Here is a 26421-nt window from a genome sequence, read left to right as displayed (position 1 = left end):
TAAAAGTGTCAAAGCACAGGGGTGTTTTCACACACAGCACTAAAGCAGTTTTTTTCCTGCATTCTGTACTGCGACTGCGAATTAGCTTAAGGAGGCAATCAATTGCGGAAACGTCCACAAACAGCACAAATGCACTGTATGTGCAATCCTGTACCTTAAAATAACAGTGTCTGCCAAAAACTGCCCCCACCCCTACAGGAAACTTGCTTTGTTTGGCCCATCCCTGATCTAAAGAGGCTAGTAATCTGAATTAGGAAAACTTATTTATATATGGGGTTGTTGTGTTGTTGTTTTTTTTAAAAAAAGCATTTCTAAACCACTCAATGTTTTAAGACTCTCTAAGTGGGATACGCTATGTACATTGTACAATACAGAAACAATAAACTTTTTTTTCCAAAAAAAAAGCTTAACTAGAAGCAGAAATTGTAGAAAGATTTTGACAGGTTTTTCTGGGTGGGGTCAAAAGAAAATAATTTAAAACAACCGCAGTTGAGACATTTCATTCCGAATCTGCTAGACAGAGATGGGTGTCTTGCCCTCCCCTGCCATAAATCCTGGCTATGCCCATGTATGTGGGCACCTGCAGAAAATATATAGAGAGAGCAAAGCTTATCATAATGTGAAGGGTACTCCGCCTGGAATCCTTAGCGCTGGGCAATATAATGTTGGCTGTGAGTTTCAGCGTTCTTGCACTCCGCGCGATCCTGTATCCACCTCTGTTTGGTGGCCGAGCGCGCAAACCATCCATCTCTGCCCTGGCAGGCGGATGCAGCGCCTCCTCCCTCCGCCCCTCCCGCGGCATTCCTCAGCCGTCTCCTAGCAACGCGATGCAGCAGCAGCAGCAGCAAGCGGGGTTATCTCCGGCTCGGAGGTGGCTCGCTGGCTGGAGCCCGGCTGCTAGCAGCGCCCGCCCTCTGCCCAGCCGCCAGGGGGCCCTAGACCGGGGGAGCTAGTCCGGGATGACGCAGAAGAGCAAACTCAACTTCGTGGCTGAAAACCAGATCTGGTACAGTCCTTGCTTCTTCGCCTTACCCCACCCACCGTCTCTCCCCCCCCCCCCACACCCATTCCTCCTGCCGGGGGTACAGCCTGCCTGGGATAGCCAGCAACATGACCTCTCTGAAGTCTAGCTCCTAATGCTGAAAGCTCACACACACACACGCACACACACACACGAGGACCCAGTTACAGGCTTTCCTAATAATAATAATAATAATAATAGTAATAAAGGCACCTGTTTGCCTTGCAAGACCCTTCCATCACCCCCACTGTCCATTGCTGTAATGAGAGAGAGAGAGAGAGAGAGAGAGAGAGAGAGAGAGAAAGAAAGAAAGAAAGAAAGAAAGAAAGAAAGAAAGAAAGAAAGAGAGGGGAGTCATAGAATCACAGAGTTGGAAGGGAGCCTGAGAATCTTCTAGTCTAACCTCCCCAAAAAGGTAAAGGGACCCCTGACCATTAGGTCCAGTCGTGACTGACTCTGGGGTTGCGGCACTCATCTTGCTTTACTGGCCGAGGGAGCCGGCGTACAGCTTCCGGGTCATGTGGCCAGCATGACTAAGCCGCTTCTGGCGAACCAGAGCAGCGCACGGAAACACCGTTTACCTTCCCGCCAGAGTGGTACCTATTTATCTACTTGCACTTTGACGTGCTTTCAAACTGCTAGGTTGGCAGGAGCAGGGACCGAGCAATGGGAGCTCACCCCATCGTGGGGATTCGAGCCGCCGACCTTCTGATCGGCAAGCCCTAGGCTCTGTGGTTTAACCCACAGCGCCACCCGAGTCCCTACTCCAACCCCCTGCAATGCAGAAATAGGCAGCTGTCCCATTCGGGGATCGAACCTGCAACCTTGGCATTATCACACTCTGAGCAACTTTGAGTTGGGTGGTTGTCAGTTGCAAAGTGGTGGACCGAAGCCCCACGTTTGTCTGTCCCCCCTGGAATAGACAGACAGAGTCTAGGCAACTGAAACTATCGTACAAACTTTTCTGCCCCGCAGTGCCAAATTTTAAATCAATCACTAGAGCCATGGTGGGATGTGATTTGGCCAATATGCCCTCAACAATAGGGTCGCCGCTGCCCTATAATAGTTCATACCTCAGGGAATATTTCTTCCTCCCTAGCCTCCAGCTTGTGTCTCTTATTGCAGTTGTGATTTCTGCGTGGAATGTGGTTGCACAAGTGTTAATGGGCACCTGGTGGTTGTTGCCTGTTGTATTTTAAGTCATGGTGACATGACCACTCCCGACGCCATTTTTGTGAACTTTTAATGTCCTATTTCCCCTGTTCTACAGTATTTAGTCCATTGTGCTTTCGTTTTGTTTCTTAAACAAAGCTACTACTGCCATCCTACCTACTTCAGGAACATTTTTAAAAACATTTCTCGATGGCCCTGTTGACAGAGCAAAAACATAAACAAAGTGCCCATCCTGTCCAGCTCATGCAAAAGTTGTGTGACATTGGCTATAGCACCGCCACAATCCAATACATGGGTGCTGGATCAGAGCTGTTTTAAGTAAGGATTTTAACTAAGGATAAAAAACAGGCTACTTCTTTTTTTTAACCATCTGGAAGCCAGTCCTTTACCACAAACAGACGGGCAAAACAGAGTAAGGGATAGAATCAATGTGTTTATAGACTGGCTTACAAGCGGAGTGGTAGCCATTAAGCGGTCAGCCCCTTCTATTTGTTCAACATCGTTTATGTTCTCTCGGGTGTGAAAGGCGAAAACTAAAATGTAATCCTAAACTGAACAAAGGAATAGCAGAGCAAGGTGTTGCATTCCACAGATGATCAGAATTGCTTCATAACAAGGCTCTTAAAACTGCAGTCTAAGCTCCTTCTACGGTACAGTCCACCGCGCAGTGAAATCAAAGTACATTAAAGGCAACAGTCTCACTCCAAGTACTTCATCTTAACTGCCTCGTGGGTCACGCTGTTAACAACTTAAGAGGACAAGGTTACAATCTGCAGATCACTTATTCCAAAACAATGGCTTGATATAATTACTGTAGAGTAAATAAAGTTGTGAGTTGCTGCAGGGTTTAGTTGTTTCTTCTATTTATTTATTTTTTAAAAATAAAGTCCTTGAGAAGGACTTACTCAGTAAAATAAGCCAACTAGTTCATTATTCCTTCAACTAGCAAAATGCATCATTCTGTTGGGTGGAGATGAGTGTGCACAGAGAAAAAAGCTTATGCATTTCAAGGTCCCAGCTGGCAACCTGGCTCTGTGCAGAGAAACACACTGTGTTCCTTTGTCCACCTAAGGTTAGAAGTGTGGGGCAGGTTTTACTCTCCACTGGCGCTGTGGGTTAAACCACAGAGCCTAAGACTTGCTGATCAGAAGGTTGGTGGTTCGAATCCCCGCGACGGGGTGAGCTCCTATTGCTCGGTCCCTGCTCCTGCCAACCTAGCAATTCGAAAGCACTTCAAACTGCAAGTAGATAAATAGGTACCGCTCCGGCGGGAAGGTAAACGGCGTTTCTGTGCGCTGCTCTGGTTTGCCAGAAGTGGCTTAGTCATGCTGGCCACATGACCCGGAAGCTGTACCCCGGCTCCCTCTGCCAATAAAGCGAGATGAGCGCTGCAACCCCAGAGTCGGTCATGACTGGACCTAATGGTTAGGGGTCCCTTTACCTTTACCTTTACCTTTACCTTCAAAATATGAGCCGTATTCAGCATCGCGTTATGCAAATTATTCAGATGGCACAAGGATTTCTCCTTGCGCAATTGAACAATCTCCCCCCTCTCATCCCCTCAAACAGTCCATCTATTTTAGGGGTTCCCTCAACTCTTTGGAGCAGATTTGGGGAATGGGGAAAGGTGCGTGCAGTGTGACAATTTAGCTGAACACAACTCTGTGCTTCTGAACTTCTTGCTGATTTTATTTGTGTTCTATTGATAGTTTTATTATGTACACTGGTTTGAGAGTTTTCTGATTCAGCGGTCTATAAATCTTTCTCAATAAATAAAATAAATAACCAAATAATAATAATAATAGTAATAATAGTAATAATAATAATAAAATTTTATTTATATCCCGCCCTCCCCAGCCGAAGCCAGGCTCAGAGTGGCTAACAACAATAAAAGTAATACAGCATTCTAAAATCAATTCATTCTAAAATCAATTCAAAATCAAATTAATGGCAACCATTGGGCTAGAGTTCTGTGAGGATTACCAAAGGAGGGGGTCAGACTGTGCCTTGGCCAAAGGCCTGGTAGAACAGCTCTGTCTTGCAGGCCTTGCGGAAAGATGTCAAGTCCCGCAGGGCCCTAGTCTCTTGTGATAGAGCGTTCCACCAGATCGGGGCCACAGCCAAAAAAGCCCTGGCTCTGGTTGAGGCCAGCCTAACCTCCCTGTAGCCCAGGACCTCCAAGGTGTTTTTGTTTGAAGACCTTAAGGTCCTCCGTGGGACATGCCAGGAGAGGCGGTCCTGTAGGTACGAGGGTCCTAGGCCATATAGGGCTTTAAAGGTTAAAACCAGCACCTTAAACCTGATCCTGTACTCCACCGGAAGCCAGTGCAGCTGGTATAGCACAGGGTGAATGTGAATATAGCTTCCCTCTTCGATTCAGTCTTTTGGGCATGCTAGAATGTGGTGGGAATTGGCTATTTTTAAACAAACAGATCTAGAAGGTCTGAAGGAGGGCAGAAGGGCAAGTAGTAGCCCCACCACAAATAAGGAGTTTCCCCCCTACTACCTCAATTTCTGCACTCCTGTCATAAGCACAGGCTGTTATTTTTCTTTCTCATCCACCTACAAATATTCTTCCCTCTTCTGTGCCACCCCTCCCCCTGGGAGATTTTTGTGATGCTACCACTGCTTTTCAGAGACTGTGATTATTATAATAATAATGATGATGATGATGATGATGTACTGCCCATCTGACAGGGTTGCCCAAGCCACTCTGAGTGGCTTCCAGCATATAAAAAAAGCACAATAAAACACTAAATATTATACACTTCCCTCTACACGGCTGCCTTCAGATGTCTTCTAAAGGCTGTATAGTTACTTATCTTCTTGACACCTGATGGGAGGGCATTCCACAGGGTGGGTGCCACTACCGAGAAGGCCCTCTGCCTGGTTCCCTGTAACCTCGCAGGGAGGGAACCACCAGAAGGCCTCGGAGATGGACCTCAGTGTCCAGGCTGAACGATGGAGATGGAGACACTTCTTCGGGTATACAGGGCTGAGGCCGTTTAGGGCGCTTTTAAGGCCCATTCAAAATATTTGTGCCAGTGGCTTTCCTTATGCAGGAAGACAGAGGATTTTTTTATGTTAAGGGCTTACACACACTTCGATTTGTCCCATGGTTTTTAGGCATGGGTCCGAGAGGTTTTTCTTTTGTCCCACCACTTTCCCCAGGAAGCTCCACTGTTTACTGATCTGTGGATTAGTGTTTGTTCCAATTCAGTGGTAAAAACCACGGATTTTCTTGGGTAAAGCAGTGGGACAAATGAAAAACCCCTCAAACCCATGCCTAGAAATCACAGGGCAAGCGGAAGAAAACAGAAGTGTGGATGAGCTTAAGACTGTTCCGTAAAGCCTTTTAAACCATTTCTTTTGTATCTACATCAGGAAGGATCATGTTGAAACTGAAAACATAGCTGCAAGGAGATGGCCCCAACGGTGGGGGTTTATGTTAACACCAGTGGAAGAGGTAAAAATTTTGTGTTTGTGTGTGTGTCACATTTATCCATGAAGGACAGTTTTGTTTCAGTTCTTAATCTCACTTCATGACCTGCATTGGACAAGAATCACCTTCTTGCCAAAACATGAGGCTATGGTCTTGTTTCACAAAAACATCTACAGTGGTACCTCGGGTTACATACGCTTCAGGTTACATACGCTTCAGGTTACAGACTCCGCTAACCCAGAAATAGTGCTTCTATTTAAGCAAAGTTAAGAACTTTGCTTCAGGATGAGAACAGAAATTGTACTCCGGCAGCGGGGCAGCAGCAGGAGGCCCCATTAGCTAAAGTGGTACTTCAGGCTAAGTACAGACCTCCGGAACGAATTAAATACTTAACCCGAGGTACCAGTGTACATCTCTCCTTATGGCCCTAGAATGAAACCCTAACCATCAATTATTTGTTGTTGGGAGGACAGTTTAAGAGTGTGTGTGTGTGTGTGTATTCAAAGATATATAAAAATGCATACCCACTACAAAATGTACTGAGATCAATCAACTACTTAGTCTAAAAGAGAACAAAGCCGGAAGGAAGAAAAGACAAGGAAAGGAGAAACCTAAAGAAAGAGAAAGTGAGAGAAAAGGAAAAGAAAGAAAAAAAATAAACAATAAAATAGAGAAGGAAAAAATAAAAGGATTTCCAGCTCTCTGTCCTGCAGCTACATATGATATTCATTCCTTAACATCCAACCATTCTCCCTTCTACAAACCAGCATTTTTTTCAGTCTTCAAATCCAGATATTTCAAGTTCCTTTTCTCTTTCTCGCAAAAAATCCACAATAAAATTCCAGTCCATAACAAATGACTGGAGTGCTGTTGATTATTTGTTCTCGGAAGGGATTGCCAAAAGTTGAGAGCACTTATCCGTCCTTCAGATTCAATTGCTAGCCTTAAAATGAGAATTAGTTCTCCATATGGAACAATGGATTTCAAAAGCATCCAAAGCTATATAATAAATGGGCTTATATCTGAAGTCAAGTACAAGGTCATTAGCTACTGCTATGATGGAAACAGCATAAATATCTAGATAGATATGAGTTGTTACAGTGTTATCCCAATGCATGGCTCAGTGTGAAGTACCCATTAATTTCATTGCATTTTTCTTCTATTTTTAGTTGTTAAAAGATGAAAAGAAGCCACCTGCCAAACCTAAGATCCCACTTCCAGAACACTTACAAATCCGACCTGTGACACCGGTGGAAACATATATTAAGGTTAGGCAATAGTCGCACAGTCTTAAATGGCACAATTTCAAAACATTTATTTTGGAAGAAAGAAAGAAATACCTGTGGCGGTAGATAGCCTTGAATGTTCCTCATCAGTTGTTCTACAATGACTTGGGATGTGGGTGGCACTGTGGTCTAAACCACTGAGCCTCTTGGGCTTGCCGATCAGAAGGTCGGCGGTTCGAATCCCCAAGATGGTGGTGTGAGCTCCCATTGCTCTGTCCCAGCTCCTGCCAACCTAGCAGTTCGAAAGCACACCAGTGCAAGTAGATAAATAGGTACTGCGGTGGCAGGAAGTTAAATTGTGTTTCCGTGCACTCTGGCTTCCATCACGGTGTCCCACTGCGCCAGAAGTGGTTTAGTCATGCTGGCCACATGACCCAGAAAGCTGTCTGTGGGCAAACGCTGGCTCCCTTGGCCTGAAAGCAAGATGAGCTCCGCAACCCCATAGTCGCCTTTGGCTGAACTTAACTGTCCAGGGGTCCTTTGCCTTTGCCTTCTACAATGGCTGGTCTTTCGATAAAGATGAGAATAAATGGTGCTGGAATCCTGAGGGCTACTTTGAAAGGACAACTTAAGACAGGAAGTCTTCTTTGGATGTTCTGCTGAGCAAATGTTTCGTTGTCTTGCAGTATAGTGGCCCTGCTGCAGGACAGGAAAGTTATATATCAGGTTAGTTATCTCATCTCTGTAAGTGTTCAATGCACAGATCAAAATCCAGAATTATCTTATGTTCCAGGAGCACACAAAAACCACTTTCATGAGAGATGTTTAAACTTTGAATGCCCCGCTTTTCCATACGGATATCAGGCCAACCACATAAGATTTATGATCTTGAGAAGACATACTTACAGTTTTCTAATAAAAGCTAGACCCTTTCAGTAGAAGGGAATCCAGATGGTACATTATTCTGAGGCAAGGGTAACAAACTGGAGGTCTTAGAATCTTGACACGGACCAGCGAACAATTTTATGTAGTCTCTGTAAGCTTCCTACCAAATTAGTTTGGGTAAAGGAATTCGGATTGGCAAGAAAAATAATAATAATTCAGATGTTGTGAGAGAGTCTACACATTAACATGGCATCTCTTTGGGTCTGTATGCAATGCCCTTTGTAATGTCCAAGCCTCCATGTGCTGCATATATGTTTGTGAATCCCCAGTTGTTAATTAAATTGACTGTACTATAGTGCATGAATGGGCTGATGATCTCCATCTTCATGACTGCGTCGTTCATGGGACAAGAGAAATGTGCACAGCTGGCTAAATCATCCAGCCCAGTGTTCTTCAGTCTTGGATCTGCAGATGTAGGGCACCATCGCTGGCCATTGGCTAAGCTGGCTAGGGATGATTGGAAACGTAGCCCAACAATGTCCGAGGACTCAAACTTGAAAGAGCGCTGAGTCAGTGGTGCAAGAAGTCTCTTTTTTAAAAAAAGTTTTTATTGTTAAAATAATTCATCATTAATACACATATGTTGCGAATATACAAACATACATTTCATACAATCCTTAAAAGTGTTCAAACATACCTACACTCAATCCCACAGATAATTCCTTTTCCCATCACCATCCACCACCCCTCACCCCACCCTTGTGTTAGACTTCCAATCTACTCAATTGCAATTTCTTTCCACTTCTATTACTTTCTTTCACACACCTTTAACTAATTTCATGCTCCATTTTCTATTACACATTGTTATCCATCTTATTTAGTATTTCAGTATTTAAAACGGAACTTGTTTATTCTAATAGGAGTTCTGATTTTTCAATATGGTTTTGCAAGTATCCTTTAAACACCTTCCAGTCCCTGTCTATCTTCTCTTTTGAGATCCTTCCAATTTCTCCCATTGGTTCGGATATATTGTAGTACTCCAATAATTTGGCAAGCCACTCTGTTTTTGTCTGTATAATACCACTTTTCAAACAATTTTGGGAAACAATATATAACGAAATGAAAAAAATGTTCAGCTATTCATTTAGGAAAACACCAGAAGGTTTTCTATTGGGAATAGTGCCAGGAAGTCTAAAGGAAGAAGACAAGACATTATATTTATACGCAACAGTAGCCGCAAGGCGATTGCGAAAAATTGGAAAAGAGGAAGTTTCTATATGTAACCTGTTTTGCTCCATAAGCATACTGCGTTACAGCACCTCTGAACTGCAGGCCTGTCAGATATGGAAGTCGGGAACTAAACCTGGCCTGTGTGCTACTTTCAAGTCATGGCTTGCCCGTCAGGAGAAAAGTTAGTTGGTGACTATGTGGCGGATAACCAGTTCTGGTGTAAGTAGTTAATGTCTGATTAGGACCAGGGAGGTCAGGTTCAGATCCCATCTCAGCCACAAAGCCTGCTGAGGGAACCTTGGGCCAATTGCTGCCTCTCAGCCTAACTTCTCTCACAGAGTGGTTGTGAGGATAAAATATGGAGCCTGTTTGAGCACTTTGGAGGAAAAGAGGGATACAAATGCAATCAATCAATCAGCAAACAAGCAAACATTTAAACACCTGGGGCTTGAAATTCCAGTTTGCTCTCTCACTTGAAAATAAAAAAACACTTGCATGGCGAGGCCCTGGGCCCCGCAGTTCCCACAGAAATAAACACACAAACACAAATATGTTGGGTTAATGGGATAAATTAGGCCACAACTTTATTGGTTACAGATGTGAGCAGTTTCGCTTAGGCAGTTGGGTGAAGCATGACTATATCCTGACTCCTGCCCATTTGTAGGAAGTCTTGAAGGGTCAACCACCGATAGAGGGTACCCTATGATGTACATCAATTAAGAGCTCCCCCAGGGTCACCGATGGGGTTGTGGCATGGCCCCAGCCCATGCCCAGGCTTTGGACAGGAACCACACCACTGGATCCCTTTAATGGATCTTGGAGGGGCAGGCAGGGGCAACAACCTCCCCTCCCATAACAAGGCTTACTCAGTGCCTATTGTGACGATTGCTACTAGGTAGGTGAAAACCAAATGGCTGGTGCCAAATTGCCAAGTGGAAAAATTCCAACCTGGCCACAACCAGGCGACCAACATTAGTCATAGCAAGGCCATAGTCAAGCAACGCAAGAAAGAGGGTGGGCAGGCTGGGAGATCCACCGAAGTAGACTAAAGGTGGCTACCCCCCAGCCGCACTGTGGTTGAAATGGCAAGTAGCCAGCCCCCCCCCCCCCCGGCTAACCCAATTGATCAGTCGGGGGGCATAACGCTGCTGGGCGTCCTAGTGACATGGGCAGCATCTCTCTGTGGGTAACTGAAGCCCCGGAACTCCTCCCGCTGTGCAGCCCCTCCGGAAAATGCAGAGTGTCTTATCTGTTATTCCCAATGGGTTGGGCAAGGAATCCTTGACCAGACTCTTCCCACTGCCTCTGTGTGTCTGTCATGCGGCATGGAAGTAGGAGGATATAATTGCCTCCTTTCTTTGGCTCTGTGGGTGGTGCGTATGGCCGTGAAAGAAAGGAAAGAAAGAAGAGGCAGTCGGTTCAAAGGATGTCCTCCGCCTAGATATCACAAACGTTTCCCAGTCTTGGCTGAGGAACAAAGCAAAAGGGCTCTGGCAGCAGAACAGAAAGAGAAACATTGCTTTCTCTCTGTGCGTTTCTCCAATGGATAAGCCCCCAGATGTTGAAGGGATACGTGGAAGGCCCTTTCGATGTGCCTTGTGGAGGTGGTTTAGTCAAAGCAAGCGCAGAAGCCAAGGCTGATACGGTGCTTCAGTCTTTTCCCTCCCCTCCCCTAGCTAGATTAGTTCCTTATTAACCAGGTTCATTTATAGCAACTACAGATTGAAAGATTCAAGTAGGTAGCCGTGTTGGTGTGACGCAGTCAAAATAAATAAAAAATTATCCAGTAGCACCTTAGAGACCAACTAAGTTTGTTCTGGGTATAAGCTGAAAAAGTGTGCACGCACACAAAAGCATATACAGTGGTACCTCGAGTTAAGAACATAATTCGTTCTGGAGGTCTGTTCTTAACCTGAAACTGTTCTTAACCTGAGGTACCACTTTAGCTAATAGGGCCTCCCGCTGCTGCCGCACTGCTATTGCACAATTTCTGTTCTCATCCTGAAACAAAGTTCTTAACCCGAGGTACTATTTCTGGGTTAGCAGAGTCTATAACCTGAAGTGTCTGTAACCTGACGCATCTGTAACCTGAGGTACCACTGTACCCAGAACAAACTTAGTTGGTCTCTAAGGTGCTACTGGACAAGTTTTATTTATTACAGATTGAAAGCTTTTACAGAAAGTTTCTTTCTGCAAAAAACAAAACAAAACAAAAACCCTGGTCACTAATATTTCTTACATTTGTCCTGAAAACTCTTCCCCTCCTCCAGCCCAATGTACATAATGTGTGTTTAATACAGAGGTGGATAATCTTTTTTTAGCCCAAGGGCTACATTGATGGTTAGCCAACCCTTGGAGAGCTGGATAGAATCATAGAATCATGGAGTTGGAAGAGACCACAAGGGCCATCGAGTCCAACCCCCTGCCAAGCAGGAAACACCATCAGAGCACTCCTGACATATGGTTGTCAAGCCTCTGCTTAAAGACCTCCAAAGAAGGAGACTCCACCACACTCCTTGGCAGCAAATTCCACTGTCGAACAGCTCTTACTGTCAGGAAGTTCTTCCTAATGTTTAGGCGGGATCTTCTTTCCTGTAGTTTGGATCCATTGCTCCGTGTCCGCTTCTCTGGAGCAGCAGAAAACAACCTTTCTCCCTCCTCTATGTGACATCCTTTTATATATTTGAACATGGCTATCATATCACCCCTTAACCTCCTCTTCTCCAGGCTAAACATGCCCAGCTCCCTTAGCCGTTCCTCATAAGGCATCGTTTCCAGGCCTTTGACCATTTTGGTTGCCCTCCTCTGGACACGTTCCAGTTGGTCAGTGTCCTTCTTGAACTGTGGTGCCCAGAACTGGACACAGTACTCCAGGTGAGGTCTGACCAGAGCAGAATACACATCTGTATTCTGCACATCTTCTGCATATGCACACACAGATTTGAACCTCTGTAGCCTGTTTCCTGCTACTAATGTTTTCAGAGAATATTTTGTTGCTGCTCTTGGATGCCAAGGGAGTCAAAAGTGTGCTAAAGAAGGATAAGGATCTTGCAGAGAAGTTGGATGAATTATTTGCATCTTTCTTCACAGCATATCCTTCAAGTGTCCTGATTTACCAGGACATCCTGAAACTACATAAGCTATCCCAGCTTCTGATTTGATCCCAGAATGTCCTGTTTCCCCCCTCCAGCACCACCACTGCTGAGCTCAGGGAGGAGGAGGAGGCAGCACTTGTTGGCGCTTGCAGTAACGTTGTGTTAGCATGTGACTCAGCTAGCTCCCACGAGAGCACGGCACCCGAAGATACACGTGCAAGTTGCTCACGCAAGAACGCAGCACATAAAAACACGTATCCCGATTTTCAACAGTGGAATGTTGGAGGGCATCGAAGTGGAGGGCATCTCTGAGCCTAAACTATCACAGGGCAGGAGTCTGAGGAACTGAGGTGGGCAGTGATGGTGAGAGATGAAGTTTTAGACCTAATAGACAGGTAAAGGGACCCCTGACCATTAGGTCTAGTCATGGCCGACTCTGGGGTTGCGGCGCTCATCTTGCTTTATTGGCCAACAGCTTCCGGGTCATGTGGCCAGCATGACTAAGCCGCTTCTGGCAAACCAGAGCAGCACACGAAAACGCCATTTACCTTCCCGCCGGAGCGGTACCTATTTATCTACTTGCACTTTGACGTGCTTTCAAACTGCTAGGTGGGCAGGAGCAGGGACCGGGCAACGGGAGCTCACCCCGTCGCGGGGATTCGAACCGCTGACCTTCTGATCGGCAAGTCCTAGGCTCTGTGGTTTAACCACACATACCAATAGACAAAATAGAAACTGACAAATTGCCGAGTCTGAATGGCCTCCACCCAAGAGTTCTTGAAGAACTCAAATGTGAAGTTGCTGATCTTCTTTAAAAAAGATATATGCCTTGTCTCTGAAACCAGCCTCCATACCTGAGGACAGGAAAGTAGCCAAGGTAACATCAATTTTTGAAAGAGGATCCTGGAAATTTCAGGCCACTTGGCTTGTCATCTGTCCTGGGAAAATTGGTGGAAAGTATTGTTAAAGATAAAATAGTCAAGCATATAGAAGAAGAAGCCTTGCTTTACTCCTCCTCCGTGGTTGGAGGCACTTGCTGAAAATCCTAGGAGGGAACAGTGTTGTTGTGCTCAGATCCTGCTTGTGGGCTTTCTATGGGCATCTGGTGGATCACTGTGAGAACAGGATGCTGGCCTAGATGGGCCACCGACCTCTTTCAGCTAGGCTATTTGTGTGTTTTTATATTATTTTCTTAGCTTCTGGTGTAGTTTGTCCAGGGAGAAACCATAATCCCAGGTTCAAACATCACACTAAGCCAATGTTTGTGGTTTGTTGCACATGCTGGGGGAGGAACCAAGCCATTATTTGCAGTAAATAATTAACCCTGGCTTACCACAATGTGCGCACGCAGCCACTATCTTCTTGCTTCCACATAAATGTTAACAGCTGTCCTGAAGAGTCAGGAAGAATGTTTTAACCTTTGAAAGGTTAGTCTTCATACATACATTTTTGCAGTGCTGTGATATAAATCTGATTTATTGTTGGTGTGGTCTTCTTTTTTTCATATTTGTCAGGGGTTCAGGAGCAGAGGCAAGGGCAAGGGAGGAAACAGAGAGCGAGGGAGAGGAGGCAGAAGAAAAGATGAGTGATGACGACGACCCGAGATCTCCGAGTCTTTCCAGTGAATCAGAAGATTCACAGAAAGGAGCACCAGTGGCCAGGGCAAGGGGGGAGCCTAGGGGGACACCCCAGGAAGATAGAGCCAGAGGGGACTCAGAGGGGAGCAGTTGGAAATCAGGACCAGCGTCACCGCCAGAGAGCAGGGAAGAGGAAGGGCGCCAGGGATCAAGCGCTGGCAGCTCACAACAGGGGGGAGGGCACGAGTCAGGAGTGGCCACACCTCCATCGGGGAGCGAAGAAACGGTCAGACGGAAGGTGGAAGGTTGGGCGCGCGTGCCAAGTTCAAATGCACAGGAAGGTGGCGCAGTAGGCAGCCCGGAAAGGGAGCCAGGTCCTAAAGCCCGCCGAAAGGAGGGAGAAGAGTCAGGGGGGTCAGCGTCAGCGTCAGAGGAATCCCGGAAGGAAGAGACCCCGGGGGGCAGAGGGACCCAGAGAAGAACAGTCAGGCGGAAAAGGTGGAGCAAGGCTAGGATATTAAGTTGGTGTACAAGGGGCGGAGACTCAGATGGAGCTTCGCCGATCTAACCATGAGACGTAGAGTTGCACGCAGCAGCTTGAGAATGGAAACTGTAACTCAATAAAGACTTTTATTTAATGATCGCTGGCTAGCGTGATCCTCTGTGAGCTAGGATCTGGAAGCAGCTCTGACAGTAAGCTCCATCCCTTGATTGTGGGCATCTACGTCCTCGCGGAGAGGAGAGAAAGCGGGTGCCTACTAGCGAGCTCACGAACGGCAGACAACATGACGGCCGAACAGCAGATAGTGGAACTCAGAGAAGCAGTGACACGACTGAATGCCGAGGCTCTTGCATCCAGGAAGAGAGAGGAGGACACAGCTGCCGCCTACAGGGATCTCCAGGTCAGGTTGGAAGTGCTTACGAAGCAAGGGCAACTGACACCCAAACCGGAGGGGATTGGGTTGGGGAGACGAACAGGCGGTCTGGTCTCTCACTTCGATGGGAATTTGCAACAGTACCCCAACTTTAGAGCAGATGTAATGTGTGCACTGCAACTGCTGAACAAAGACTTTAGAGATGAGCAAGAGAAGGTGGGATTCATCATGTCCCATTTGCATGGAGATGCTAAAGCATGGCTGCGCAATTTGTGGAGAGATAATGATCCGGCGCTCCAAAATGCGGATGCCTTTATTAAAGCGATGGATGGGTGCTTTTTATCAAGCATTGACGTGGATCTTGCTCGGCAGGAGATACATGGACTGAAGCAAGGGAGGGCCAGCGTAAGGCAGTACCATGCCCGCTTTTTCGCTTTGGTCAGTGCCCTGGAATGGGACAGAGATTCGGCTCCTGTAAGAGACCTGTTTTGGGAGGGATTGCACGGCTCGGTTAAAGATGAAATTGCGAGGGGGGAGAGACCCCGGACCACGCAGGAGATCGTTCAGAGGGCGCTGGCGGTGGGGGTGCGGCTGGAAGGACGTCCATGGAGCAGGGACGAAGGGCGTGGAGGGCGCGAACCAGCCAGGGGCTCCTCCTTCCTTCCCAGAGAAGCAGCGCGTGCGCAATCCACGCCTCCGCCAGGAGGAGTAGCGGAACCTATGGAGGTTGGAGGTGCAAGGGCTCAGTCAGCAGCCAGAGCCCTAGCACCGGCAGCAGTGAAAGCGAAGCCTCCTAGAGGGAACAGGAAGTGTTACATCTGCGATGATCCACAGCATATGGCGAAAGAGTGTCCCCAGAGGCTCCACAAGCACACTGCAGCCTCAGCAATGGTAACTGCAGCAACGCAGCAAGGACAACCACAGCAGGGAAACGAAGGAGTCTGGTTGGAGGAAGAGGCACTGGGGCCCAACCAGACGTGTCAGTGAAGCAGTCCCCAGAGATTTTACAGCCCATGGACCCCCTCCCGCCCAAACCGGTAGTGAAGCTCACCGCGTCGCTCCAGCTGCCCAATGGAATCACCATGGACGTGCCAATCACCATTGACTCCGGAAGCAATGCGGACTTTATAGGGCAGGACTTTGTCGACCGGCACGCTATACAGTTGCTGCCTGCCACGCTGCCCCTGCAGGTTGTCACGGTGGATGGCAGGGAGCTGCTAGGGGGGCAAGTGGTGAAGCAGACGCCACCAATGGTGATGCGACTTGGGAATCACAGGGAAATCATCAGCTTCAATGTCACTCAACTATCGGACACGCCCATTGTATTGGGCATGAGTTGGCTGGACAAGCACAGCCCGACGCTGGCTTGGTACCAGAGGCAGCTGACCTTCGGCTCTTCCTTTTGCGCTGAACACTGCATCGTGCCCAGGCAGGAAGGAGGGGAAGAGGAGTCACAGCTGCAGCTAGGCACGCTGCAAGCGGTCCCCCACAAGTACGCAGAATTTTTGGAGGTTTTCTGCGAGAAAGAGGCAGACAGGCTACCCCCCCACAGACCATATGACTGCAAAATTGACCTGCTGCCGGGGGCGGCGCTACCCAAAGGGAAGCTGTATTCCATGTCTGAGGACGAACTGCAGGAACTCAAAGAGTTCATAGATCATAATTTGGAGCGCGGTTTCATCCGAGAGTCCAAGGCAGCGGGGGGCAGTCCGGTATTCTTTGTTAAGAAGCGGGACACGCCCCAAAAAAGACTTGTAGTGGACTTTCGCATCTTGAACAGTGTGACCAAGCCATCGGACTTCCCCATGCCCCGAATCGACGACCTCCTCGCAAAGGTACGGAAGGGCAGAGTGTTCACCAAGTTGGACCTGCGAGGGGCATACAACCTCATTCGCATGCGGGAGGGAGATGAGTGGAAGACAGCCATGTTCACGCCCCTGGGCACCTACGAATATAGAGTTATGCCTTTTGGATTGCAAAATGGCTCCCACGTTTTTCAAGCTTTCATGCATCACGTGTTGGCGGGGCTCCTCTACAAGACGTGCGTCTGTTTCTTGGATGACATCCTGATCTTTTCGGAATCGCAGCAGGAGCATGACAGACACGTCAAGGAAGTGCTGAGCAGGCTACAGCAACATAGGCTTTACGCCAAGCTGGAGAAGTGCCAATTCGACGTGACCGAGGTGGATTTCCTGGGCTACAAGTTGTCTGATAAAGGGCTCGCCATGGACAGCGCCAAGGTCCGAGCAGTGTTGGATTGGAAAAGCCCACGCAACCGGAAGGAGGTCCAACGGTTTGTCGGCTTCGCGAACTTCTATCGCAAGTTTATCAAAGGCTTTGCGATGCAGACAGCGGCCATCACGGACACGCTCAGCTCCAAGAAAAAGAAGTTCATCTGGACAGAGCAGGCGGAGCAGTCCTTTCAGGCACTCAAGCGTCTCTTCGCGTCGGAAGAGCAGCTGCTTCATGTCAACCCCAGCAGGCCGATGAGGGTGGAGACAGACGCTTCGGACAGAGCCGTGGGAGCAGTCCTGCTGCAGAAAGACCCGCAGGGGGTTTGGAGGCCGGGAGCGTTTTACTCAAGGAAGCTCAGCAAGTCCGAACAGAACTACACCATCTGGGACAGGGAGTTGCTGGCCATTCATGCAGCGTTCAAAGCGTGGAGGCATTTCCTGATCGGCGCCAAGCACACGGTGCAGGTCTGCACGGACCACAAGAATCTAGAGCACTGGCGCACGGCACAGTTCCTGAACCAGAGGCAGATACGTTGGGCTGAGTTCTTTGCGAATTTCGACTTCCGAATAGAGTATGTCCCGGGGGACACCAACATCATGGCGGATGCTCTCTCCCGTAAGCCACAGTATCTGGAGGAGGCAACGCCAGCGGCCGCCATGCACATCTTCGCACCGACAGTGTGGGCGTGCGCGGCGGCAACAGTTGACCTGGATGCGGTGCGACGAGCGTTGCAGGATGACTCCTTCGCGCAAGCAAAGATGGCAGAGGTGCACAGGGGCACGGCAGCGACCGACGAGTTCCAGCTGCGAGATGGTTTGCTCATCCGTAAAGGGGCCATCTACGTGCCGGGAGACGAACTTCGCGCCAAGGTACTGCAGCAGCTGCACGACGCGCCCACTGCCGGGCACTTTGGCAAGGAGAAGACGGTGGAATTAGTAGCCAGAGACTTCTGGTGGCCCGGAATGAGAGGGGAAGTCGCGGACTACGTGGCGAGGTGTGACACCTGCCAGAGGTCCAAACCAGTGCACAGACCGCCGGCCGGACTGCTGGAACCGCTGCAAACTCCGTTCGAGCCATGGGAGAGAGTGGCCCTGGACTTTGTCACGGATCTGCCCAGCTCGAGGGGCAAGACGGCTGTGCTGGTGGTGGTGGATTTGTTCTCCAAGATGGCACATTTCATTCCGTGTGCGAAGGTGGCCACGGCGGAACAAACCGCCAAACTGTTCATAGACCACGTGTTCAAGGTTCACGGTCTGCCGCGGTCTATTCTGTCCGACCGAGGGCGACAGTTCATCTCAAACTTCTGGCAGAGGCTGATGGGCTTCCTGAACGTCAAGATCAACCTGGCGTCGGCTAGACACCCGCAGACCAACGGGCAAGCGGAGCGGGTCAATGCCATCATGCAGCAGTACCTGAGATGTTATGCGAATCAACAGCCTGCGACGTGGGTGGATTACCTGCCTCTCGCCGAGTTCGCCTACAACAACACGAAGCACGTGTCCACGGGGGTCACGCCGTTCTTCGCCAACAACGGGAGGCACCCTAGAACCTTCCCGGGACTGGAAAGAATGGGGGAGGGGGAGCCGCAGACAGCAGATGCGTTCGCGTCGGAGTTGCAGGAGGTCCACGATCAGCTGCGGCGGCACCTGGAGCTGGCTAAACACGCATACAAGGTACAAGCGGACAAACACAGAAGGGTTGGCGAAGAGATCCATGTGGGAGACTGGGTCTGGTTAGCAGCCCACGCAGTGCCGGCCAGGTCGTTGGCGAAGAAGAAACTAGGGCATAAACAACTGGGGCCCTACCAAGTCGACGAACAGGTCAACCCGGTGGCTTTCAGGCTGGCTCTTCCGGAGGGTTCCAGAATGCATCCGGTGTTCCACAGATCGGTGCTCACTCCCTACAAGGCACCTCACAGGTTTCAGGAACCAGGAACGGCACCGGGTCCGCTCCGAGAGAGAACCGGGCAAGGGGGAGTGGCACAGGAGGAGCGCATCAACGAAGTCACGGAGATTTTGGACTCCAGATGGGGGGAAGAGGGGGTAGAATACCTTCTCGCCAAGGAGGGCACCCCGGCCAGTGCCAACAGCTGGGTGCCGGGCTACGCTTTAGACGAACCTCTGCTCAAAGAAGAGTTTCATGCCCTCTTCCCACATAGGCCAATGCCAGCAGACTTTTTCGACGACTGGCTTTTCACGCCCACGCTTTCAGCCAGCACGTTCCGGGGGTTCGACTCGGACGAGGAACCGACACGAGACGCCCGTTCCCCAGAGGGGTCACCCTCGGGATCTGCTTCAGAACCCTCGTATTGGTGGGATGATCGACCAGAGGAGCAGTTCCGCAGAAGGTGGCTGGAGGGTCCAGGACGAGCAACGTCTCCAGAAGGCGACGAAGGAGAGACGGACATGGACGTTTTCGGGGACGACCCGGGTTTCGAGCACGGCGGCACAGAGATGGAAGCGGAGGTGACCGTCGTCAACGAGAGCAGGGAGGAAGAACCGGAAGACTTCGGATGGCGGCCCGCCACGGGAAGCGAACTGTATCCGACATTCGTCCCCCTGACACGGCAGCACCCAGATCCCGCACCGGAAGGAGGGGAGGGGGGAAGAGGGGGCTTCGAGGGGGGGATGGATGTCAGGGGTTCAGGAGCAGAGGCAAGGGCAAGGGAGGAAACAGAGAGCGAGGGAGAGGAGGCAGAAGAAAAGATGAGTGATGACGACGACCCGAGATCTCCGAGTCTTTCCAGTGAATCAGAAGATTCACAGAAAGGAGCACCAGTGGCCAGGGCAAGGGGGGAGCCTAGGGGGACACCCCAGGAAGATAGAGCCAGAGGGGACTCAGAGGGGAGCAGTTGGAAATCAGGACCAGCGTCACCGCCAGAGAGCAGGGAAGAGGAAGGGCGCCAGGGATCAAGCGCTGGCAGCTCACAACAGGGGGGAGGGCACGAGTCAGGAGTGGCCACACCTCCATCGGGGAGCGAAGAAACGGTCAGACGGAAGGTGGAAGGTTGGGCGCGCGTGCCAAGTTCAAATGCACAGGAAGGTGGCGCAGTAGGCAGCCCGGAAAGGGAGCCAGGTCCTAAAGCCCGCCGAAAGGAGGGAGAAGAGTCAGGGGGGTCAGCGTCAGAGGAATCCCGGAAGGAAGAGACCCCGGGGGGCAGAGGGACCCAGAGAAGAACAGTCAGGCGGAAAAGGTGGAGCAAGGCTAGGATATTAAGTTGGTGTACAAGGGGCGGAGACTCAGATGGAGCTTCGCCGATCTAACCATGAGACGTAGAGTTGCACGCAGCAGCTTGAGAATGGAAACTGTAACTCAATAAAGACTTTTATTTAATGATCGCTGGCTAGCGTGATCCTCTGTGAGCTAGGATCTGGAAGCAGCTCTGACAATATTGTTATATTTTTACATGTTACATATATTTATGGGATTGATCTTCAAGAAGAGCGGATTATACATTACCTATTCATATATACATAGACTAGTTAAATATTTACCTTTAGGGTTAAACGCATGACTGTTTCTCTACTTCTTTAAGCACTTGTTCTGATCCCCGTGAGGGTCAAAACTGACTTGTACAAACAGATTTTCAATGGGTTAATGGCTACAACTTCATGCCCACAAGGCAACTGTGGGGTCACATGCAGACACACTCCCTCCATGTTGTGGGTAAACTCAATGCTTCCCCCCACCCCCCAATCTAGTGCTTCTTTTGGCTGGAAGAGAAGGCATCATGTTGTGCTTGCAAGACTTCTGTATCAGGGGGCCCCCGTTGCATTTCACGCTCTTACGAAAGAAACTTTTTTCATCTTGGCATTCCTTAAAACAGCTGCCGTCCTCAGTGGGACAGACCCTTCCTCAGCAACTGTGTGGCTTCCATGTGTCGTCTTCTGACAAGTGGCACTGAGGAGGCCTTTTTGTTCCTCACATGGGGAGTATTTGAACTTGGAGTTGTGATTTTGCTTAATGTAGCATATACCGTGTGAAAGAGCCATAGTTAACTCTAATGGTGGTCCCCCTAGAAATGTTAGCAATTAAATATGAATCATCTGGAGGTGGTTGCACATTGCCCAACTCCCCCCACCCCACCCCCCCAAAAAAACCTGTATCCAGTCTTTTCATCTTGCAGAAGAAAACAGTTGTAATGGTATATTCCAAAGAGCGCAAGAACATTTAAGTGTTAACGTGTGCATAAGGCAGACATAGGAAATCCATATTGATTTAAGTGTCTTCTGTAAAAGTGGCATTAAACTAAACACTCTTCCAATTAATTCAGCACTTTGCAGAATTAAATCCCATCGTTGTCAGAAATATAGTCTCAGCTGCTTTGTAGGGACTTTTACTTAAATCTTCGGGGGCTGTCAGTATTCTTTTATTTATGTGGAACAGTTTGTTTTGAGTATAAACTAGTAGGAACTGCAGCAAAATTTTGCACCATGGGGTTCTTCTGTTTAGGGTTCCAGAGAGCCAGCTGGGTCTTTTTTCAGGTAGCTGAATTTCATTCCATCTCCTCCCTGGCTTTCTGGTTTTCTTCATCTCAGCAATCCGTCTGACTTCTGCAACCACCGAACATGCTCAAATCTTCCTTGGGCTGTTCTGTGGATAGTCCCTCCCTTGAGATCCCCCCCCCCCACCATTGTAATTTTTTGTAAGAATGCAGACCTTAAGATTCCCCACCTGCCGATGCCCACCATCTTGTATGAGAGCAGCCGCCATTTTGGCTGCAGAAAAATCCACGCTTGGAGAATGAGTTCACTGCAGTTGGGGTAAGGACAAAGAAATAGACAAAGTAAATGTGATCTTGGTTTATGCCCGCCTACAATGGCACTGGGCAGGTGTGGACACAGGCCTCATTGTTGGGGCCATCTCCACCCCTTTCAAATGGACACACTGGGGAAGAAGGCAGAATCAGTCGGCGCTGAGCTTTTGTGTTCAGAAGGAAACGAGTTGGTGGAAAAGTGCTTTTCAGGGGCATAAGATGTGCAGTAGGTCCAGAAGATGTGAGAGAAGACCTGTTGTGCGTAGAGCTTTAATAAAACTATTTACTGTTCAGTTCCACTGACCTGTTAATCATTAAGAATGTAAGAAGAGCCGGAGGGGCCACTAGGGGCGCATTGGAAGATGGCTGACAATAACATCTCTCCGACCCACTCGAGGTAATTAAGAGGCTGTGATGGGAGTAAACAGCCTCCCTGCTCCCCCAAGCCTGTGGGGGGGACTGTCCTTGCCTGCTGTGCCCTATACCACCCCCGAATTTGTGGGGGTGGGGGCACTAGGCAGAAAGCCCTCCTGTGGATCTCGGCGCTCCTGGACACTGTCTCTGGCCCGCGCCCCTAGCTGCAGTAACTTCAAAAGAAATAATTAGGAGGAAGCGAATGCACATATTTCAAGGAAGAAGGGGGAGTAAAGACTGCTAACTGAAGAGATTTCTGATAAACAAGACGGGTCGGAGGAACAAGAATAAATCATCAGAAGACCACCAAGGCTCGGTATGTTCGGCAAGGACTGGATGGGGGAGGGGGAAAAACTTTCCTTTCTTTTCTCTATGTGATTAACCAAGAATCCCTCCCCCACAAGTCACAAGTCAGAAATGCCGTTTAAATGACTTAAGCTGTGGATTTAAGACTGTGTGGAGATAATTTGCTAACCAAAGCACGTTTTAAGAAGATCGTGGAAAGTATAAGAACTTTGGAATGACGCAGTAAAAAATTCCGTCGCCATTTTGACAAGTTCTGTCGGAAGACTTAAGCCTGGGAGGAGGAACAGGGTTGTTTTTATATTGTGGGTGAGCCTCCTCAGGGGGGCTTAAGAGCGACAGATTTGCGAGTTTAATGATGGAAAGAGTGATGTTATTTATGAAAGCGATTATATATGGAAACCATCTTGATATGAGGATTGGACGAACGGAAAATTCACACAGGATTATAATTGGTGCTTACCTGCTTAAGGAGATTATCAGAAGAGATCATAAAGGAAGAAAAGAAAAATATATGAACAAGATGAGATGTGGAAACAGCAAGATAAGACTGGATAGAACTATGAACATTATTTGGACAGATTTGTAGATATTAACGCAGCAGCAAGAAGATGATCGGAATCCCCCCTCGGAACTTGAAATATGGGTCCCCTCAACAAAATTTAAAATTCGGCTTTGTAATTTGGAATTTATGTGATGTGATTTGGTTTGATTTGATTGGTCGGTTAATAAAAATTATTTTTTTTAAAAAAAAGAATGTAAGAAGAGGCTCCTGGATCAGGCCAGTGGCTCGTCTAGTCCAGCATCCTGCAATTGTGAGCACAAGCTGTAACTGTAAGCACACTTGCTATTATTTAGTTATGCATGAAATTTGCATCCTTCCTTAGTGCTGACAACCTTGCAGCCACTTAGCAGAAAATAAAACAGTGAGGTTAGGACGAAGAAGAAGAAGAAGAAGAAGAAGAAGAAGAAGAAGAAGAAGAGGAGTTTGGATTTGATATCCCACCTTTCACTCCCTTTAAGGAGTCTCAAAGCGGCTCACATTCTCCTTTCCCTTCCTCCCCCCCAACAAACACTCTGTGAGGTGAGTGGGGCTTAGAGACTTCAGAGAAGTGTGACTGGCCCAAGGTCACCCAGCAGCTGCATGTGGAGGAGCGGAGACGCGAACCCGGATCCCCAGATTACGAGACTACCGCTCTTATGTGATTTATGTGATGTGATTTGGTTTGATTTGATTGGTCGGTTAATAAAAATTATTTAAAAAAAAAAAAAAGAATGTAAGAAGAGGCTCCTGGATCAGGCCAGTGGCTCGTCTAGTCCAGCATCCTGTTCTCACAGAAGCCAACCGGATGCCTGTGGGAAGTCTGCAAGCAGCACACTGGAGCCCAAGAGCCCTCTCCCCATCTGTGGTTTCCAGCAACTTGAATTCAGAAGCATTGCTGGAGGCAGAGCAAAGCCATCTTGGCTAGTCTTCTCCCACATGAATTTGTCTAATCCTCTTTTAAAAGCATCTGAGTTGGTTAAACCAATAACATTACAGTCTAGGTAGCAAAAGCCTCAGTGTGCAGTGGATGTAGAATATAATGTTGTGTGTATACCGCTACAGAGAGCCTTTCCCATTGCGGTGTCTAAACTCTGGAACCGCCTCCCAAGAGATATTGATCTGGTCTCCTTCTTTGCTTTGCTCTTCTGACCATTTGATTATGGCAGGCCTTCTTTGGTGTGGGATGATACTTCCCCCCCCCCCCCGCCAGGCTGTTGCAGCTATGTGCATAACCTGCCCTTGGGACCATATGGAAAAGGCAGTTAAGAAACCGATGCATCAGTTTTACCATTGTTTGTTTTGTTTTATAGGGCTGGATTCAGCTAACAGGTCCCACAAGGGCTTACACTAGCCCAAGAGGGCTTCCCCCGCTCTTCGTGCAGCCTCACTCACCCTCAGTTGGGTTTTTTGTGGGGTGGGGGATTGGGAAGACACCCAGAATAGCACGCAGGGGGAGGTGAGGGGGAAATCATTCCATCTGACAAGTGGAAATGCTTACACTGATGGAATGATTGCCCTAAGTGCGGCATCAAATTTCTCCTAGTGTCAGGGTTATTTTGAATTTTGTAGTGCTTCCTGGTTTGTAGCGCAGAAAGCTGGGATATATACTCAAAGAGGTGGAAGGAAGAAACAATTCCGACCAGGGAAGAATGGAAAACCAAGTTGATGGACTATGCAGAAATGGCAAATTTAACTGGGAAGCTCAGAAACCAAGAGGACAAGAACTTTAAAAAAACAGAAAGGGATAAATTTATAATTTATTTAGGAGACCATTGTAAACAGATGATAACATTAGCAGGATGTTGACCACACACTTGGAAAATAACAAAAACTATGGGCAATTTAAATGGATAAAAAAAATGGATAATGAACTGATACTGTTAAGTTGTGGGTGAACATATCAGACGACACAGCGATTCTTCAAACAGCTCTTGTTTATTCACAGGCCCAGAATAGAACTGGGCTTAAGGGTTCAGCCAGCCTGCTTATATAGAGCTCAACTACAAAGCAACAGTAACAACTTTCTGTAACTATCCAATCACTGAACGTCACTTTCAATTCCTTATTTGCATATGTGGACCTGAGTGAAAACTATCTACAGTATCCCCCTGCTGGCCCAGGGTGAGAACTTCAGTACATAACAGATACGCAGTTGTAAACATTGTCACTAGGACCCATGGAGGGGATGGGGGGAAGTCTCGAGAATCAGAATAATCTCTTTATATGGATTCTTAATTTACAGTGGTACCTCTAGTTACGAACTTAATTCGTTCCGGAGGTCTGTTCTTAACCTGAAACTGTTCTTAACTAGAGGTGTGTTTCGCTAATGGGGCCTCTTGCTGCCGCTGCGCCGCCAGCACACAATTTCCGTTCTCATCCCGGGGCAACGTTCTCAACTCGAGGTAACTCTTCCAGGTTAGCAGAGTTTGTAACCTGAAGCATTTGTAACCTGAGGCGTTTGTAACTCGAGGTACCACTGTATTTTGTTATTTGTTTATACTCTTTAAAATCTAATAAAAAATATTTACCGTATTTTTTGCACCATAACACTCACTTTTTTCCTCCTAGAAAGTAAGGGGAAATGTCTGTGCGTGTTATGGAGTGAATGCCTGTGGGTGGCGGGGGGGATCTGCTGCAGTCGTGAGCAGAGGATCCATGGTTCCCCTTCCTTCCCTCCTCCGTGGATACAAAGCATGGATCCACATGGATCCTCAGGATTTTTGCATTGGGCTACTCCAAACTCACTGTCAGATCACATGTCTGTGGCCACAGCATGAACCACAAAAATCATATATCCACTATTTCGTTTAGAATATTTTTTTTCTTGTTTTCCTCCTCTAAAAACTACATGCGTGTTATGGTCTGGTGCGTGTTATAGAGCGAAAAATACGGTATATAAAAAAAGAAAGGTGGGGCAGATATATATATATGTTTATGGCCAGATATATATATATATATGTATAGGGCAGATATAGATATATAGATATAGATAGATATAGATATAGATATAGATATAGATATAGATATAGATATAGATCTATAACTAAATAAATTGCATGCTACCTCCATTTCAGATTCACCCATCTCCTCCTGTCCCTCAGACGACACAAGGCTTCATAGGCTGGAGATCCACGGTTCCAGGTCTGGGACTTGAACGTTACTCTAAGATCATAAGCACCAAAGGTGCCTTTTACAAGGACGTGCAGTGGCCAAATGAACCAACCGACTGACTTTGTCCAGCTCCATCAGCTTCCCTCACTTTTATTTCCACCAGCTATTCAGAGGCTCCTACTTGGTAGGAGAACATACGTATTGAGAATGTGCTTGTCTACCATTTCAGCAGCACTTTTAAGTGAAGGTTAACGATGAGGTTATGCATGGCTTAGGAGTGTTTTATTATAATCAGCAGTATACAACAGACAAGTGCTCTTTGGGGCTTTTTTGTAACCCAGGTGGTTCTTTGTGAAGAAGAAGAAGAAGAAGAAGAAGAAGAAGAAGAAGAAGAAGAAGAAGAAGAAGAAGAAGCCATCCTGTTTATTCAGAATTCATCCCGATTTCCTTGCACAAAACTTACATGGTGGTTCAACCTTTAGGTCCTTACTGAGCGCTTGTTTCAGTTTGCTTGCAGGGAGGCTGAGCATTCAT

The 26421-nt window shown here is 47.8% G+C and overlaps 1 protein-coding gene across 1 annotated transcript; it reads left to right on the top strand.

The window, feature by feature from the left end:
* Positions 1–821: 821 nt before the first annotated feature.
* Positions 822–26199, top strand: CIMIP1 (ciliary microtubule inner protein 1). The gene is made up of 4 exons (XM_081011681.1): positions 822–1006; positions 5579–5660; positions 6806–6904; positions 25851–26199. The coding sequence occupies exons 1-4, from the start codon at positions 960–962 to the stop codon at positions 26004–26006; spliced, it is 384 nt and encodes a 127-aa protein (XP_080867807.1). The 5' UTR covers positions 822–959; the 3' UTR covers positions 26007–26199.
* Positions 26200–26421: the final 222 nt, after the last annotated feature.

The sequence above is a fragment of the Podarcis pityusensis genome (assembly GCF_964106645.2).
Source record: "Podarcis pityusensis genome assembly, chromosome: 6".
Classification (NCBI taxonomy): Eukaryota; Metazoa; Chordata; class Lepidosauria; order Squamata; family Lacertidae; genus Podarcis; species Podarcis pityusensis.
This window is presented reverse-complemented; position numbering and strand designations above follow the sequence as displayed.

Bases quoted from the DNA above. Each gene is read 5' to 3' on its own strand.
- CIMIP1 (XM_081011681.1), top strand. From the start codon at position 960: ATGACGCAGAAGAGCAAACTCAACTTCGTGGCTGAAAACCAGATCTG. The intron at 1,007-5,578 runs GTACAGTCCTTG...TATCTACATCAG, and splicing joins GTGGCTGAAAACCAGATCTG to GAAGGATCATGTTGAAACTG. The intron at 5,661-6,805 runs GTAAAAATTTTG...TTCTATTTTTAG, and splicing joins TGTTAACACCAGTGGAAGAG to TTGTTAAAAGATGAAAAGAA.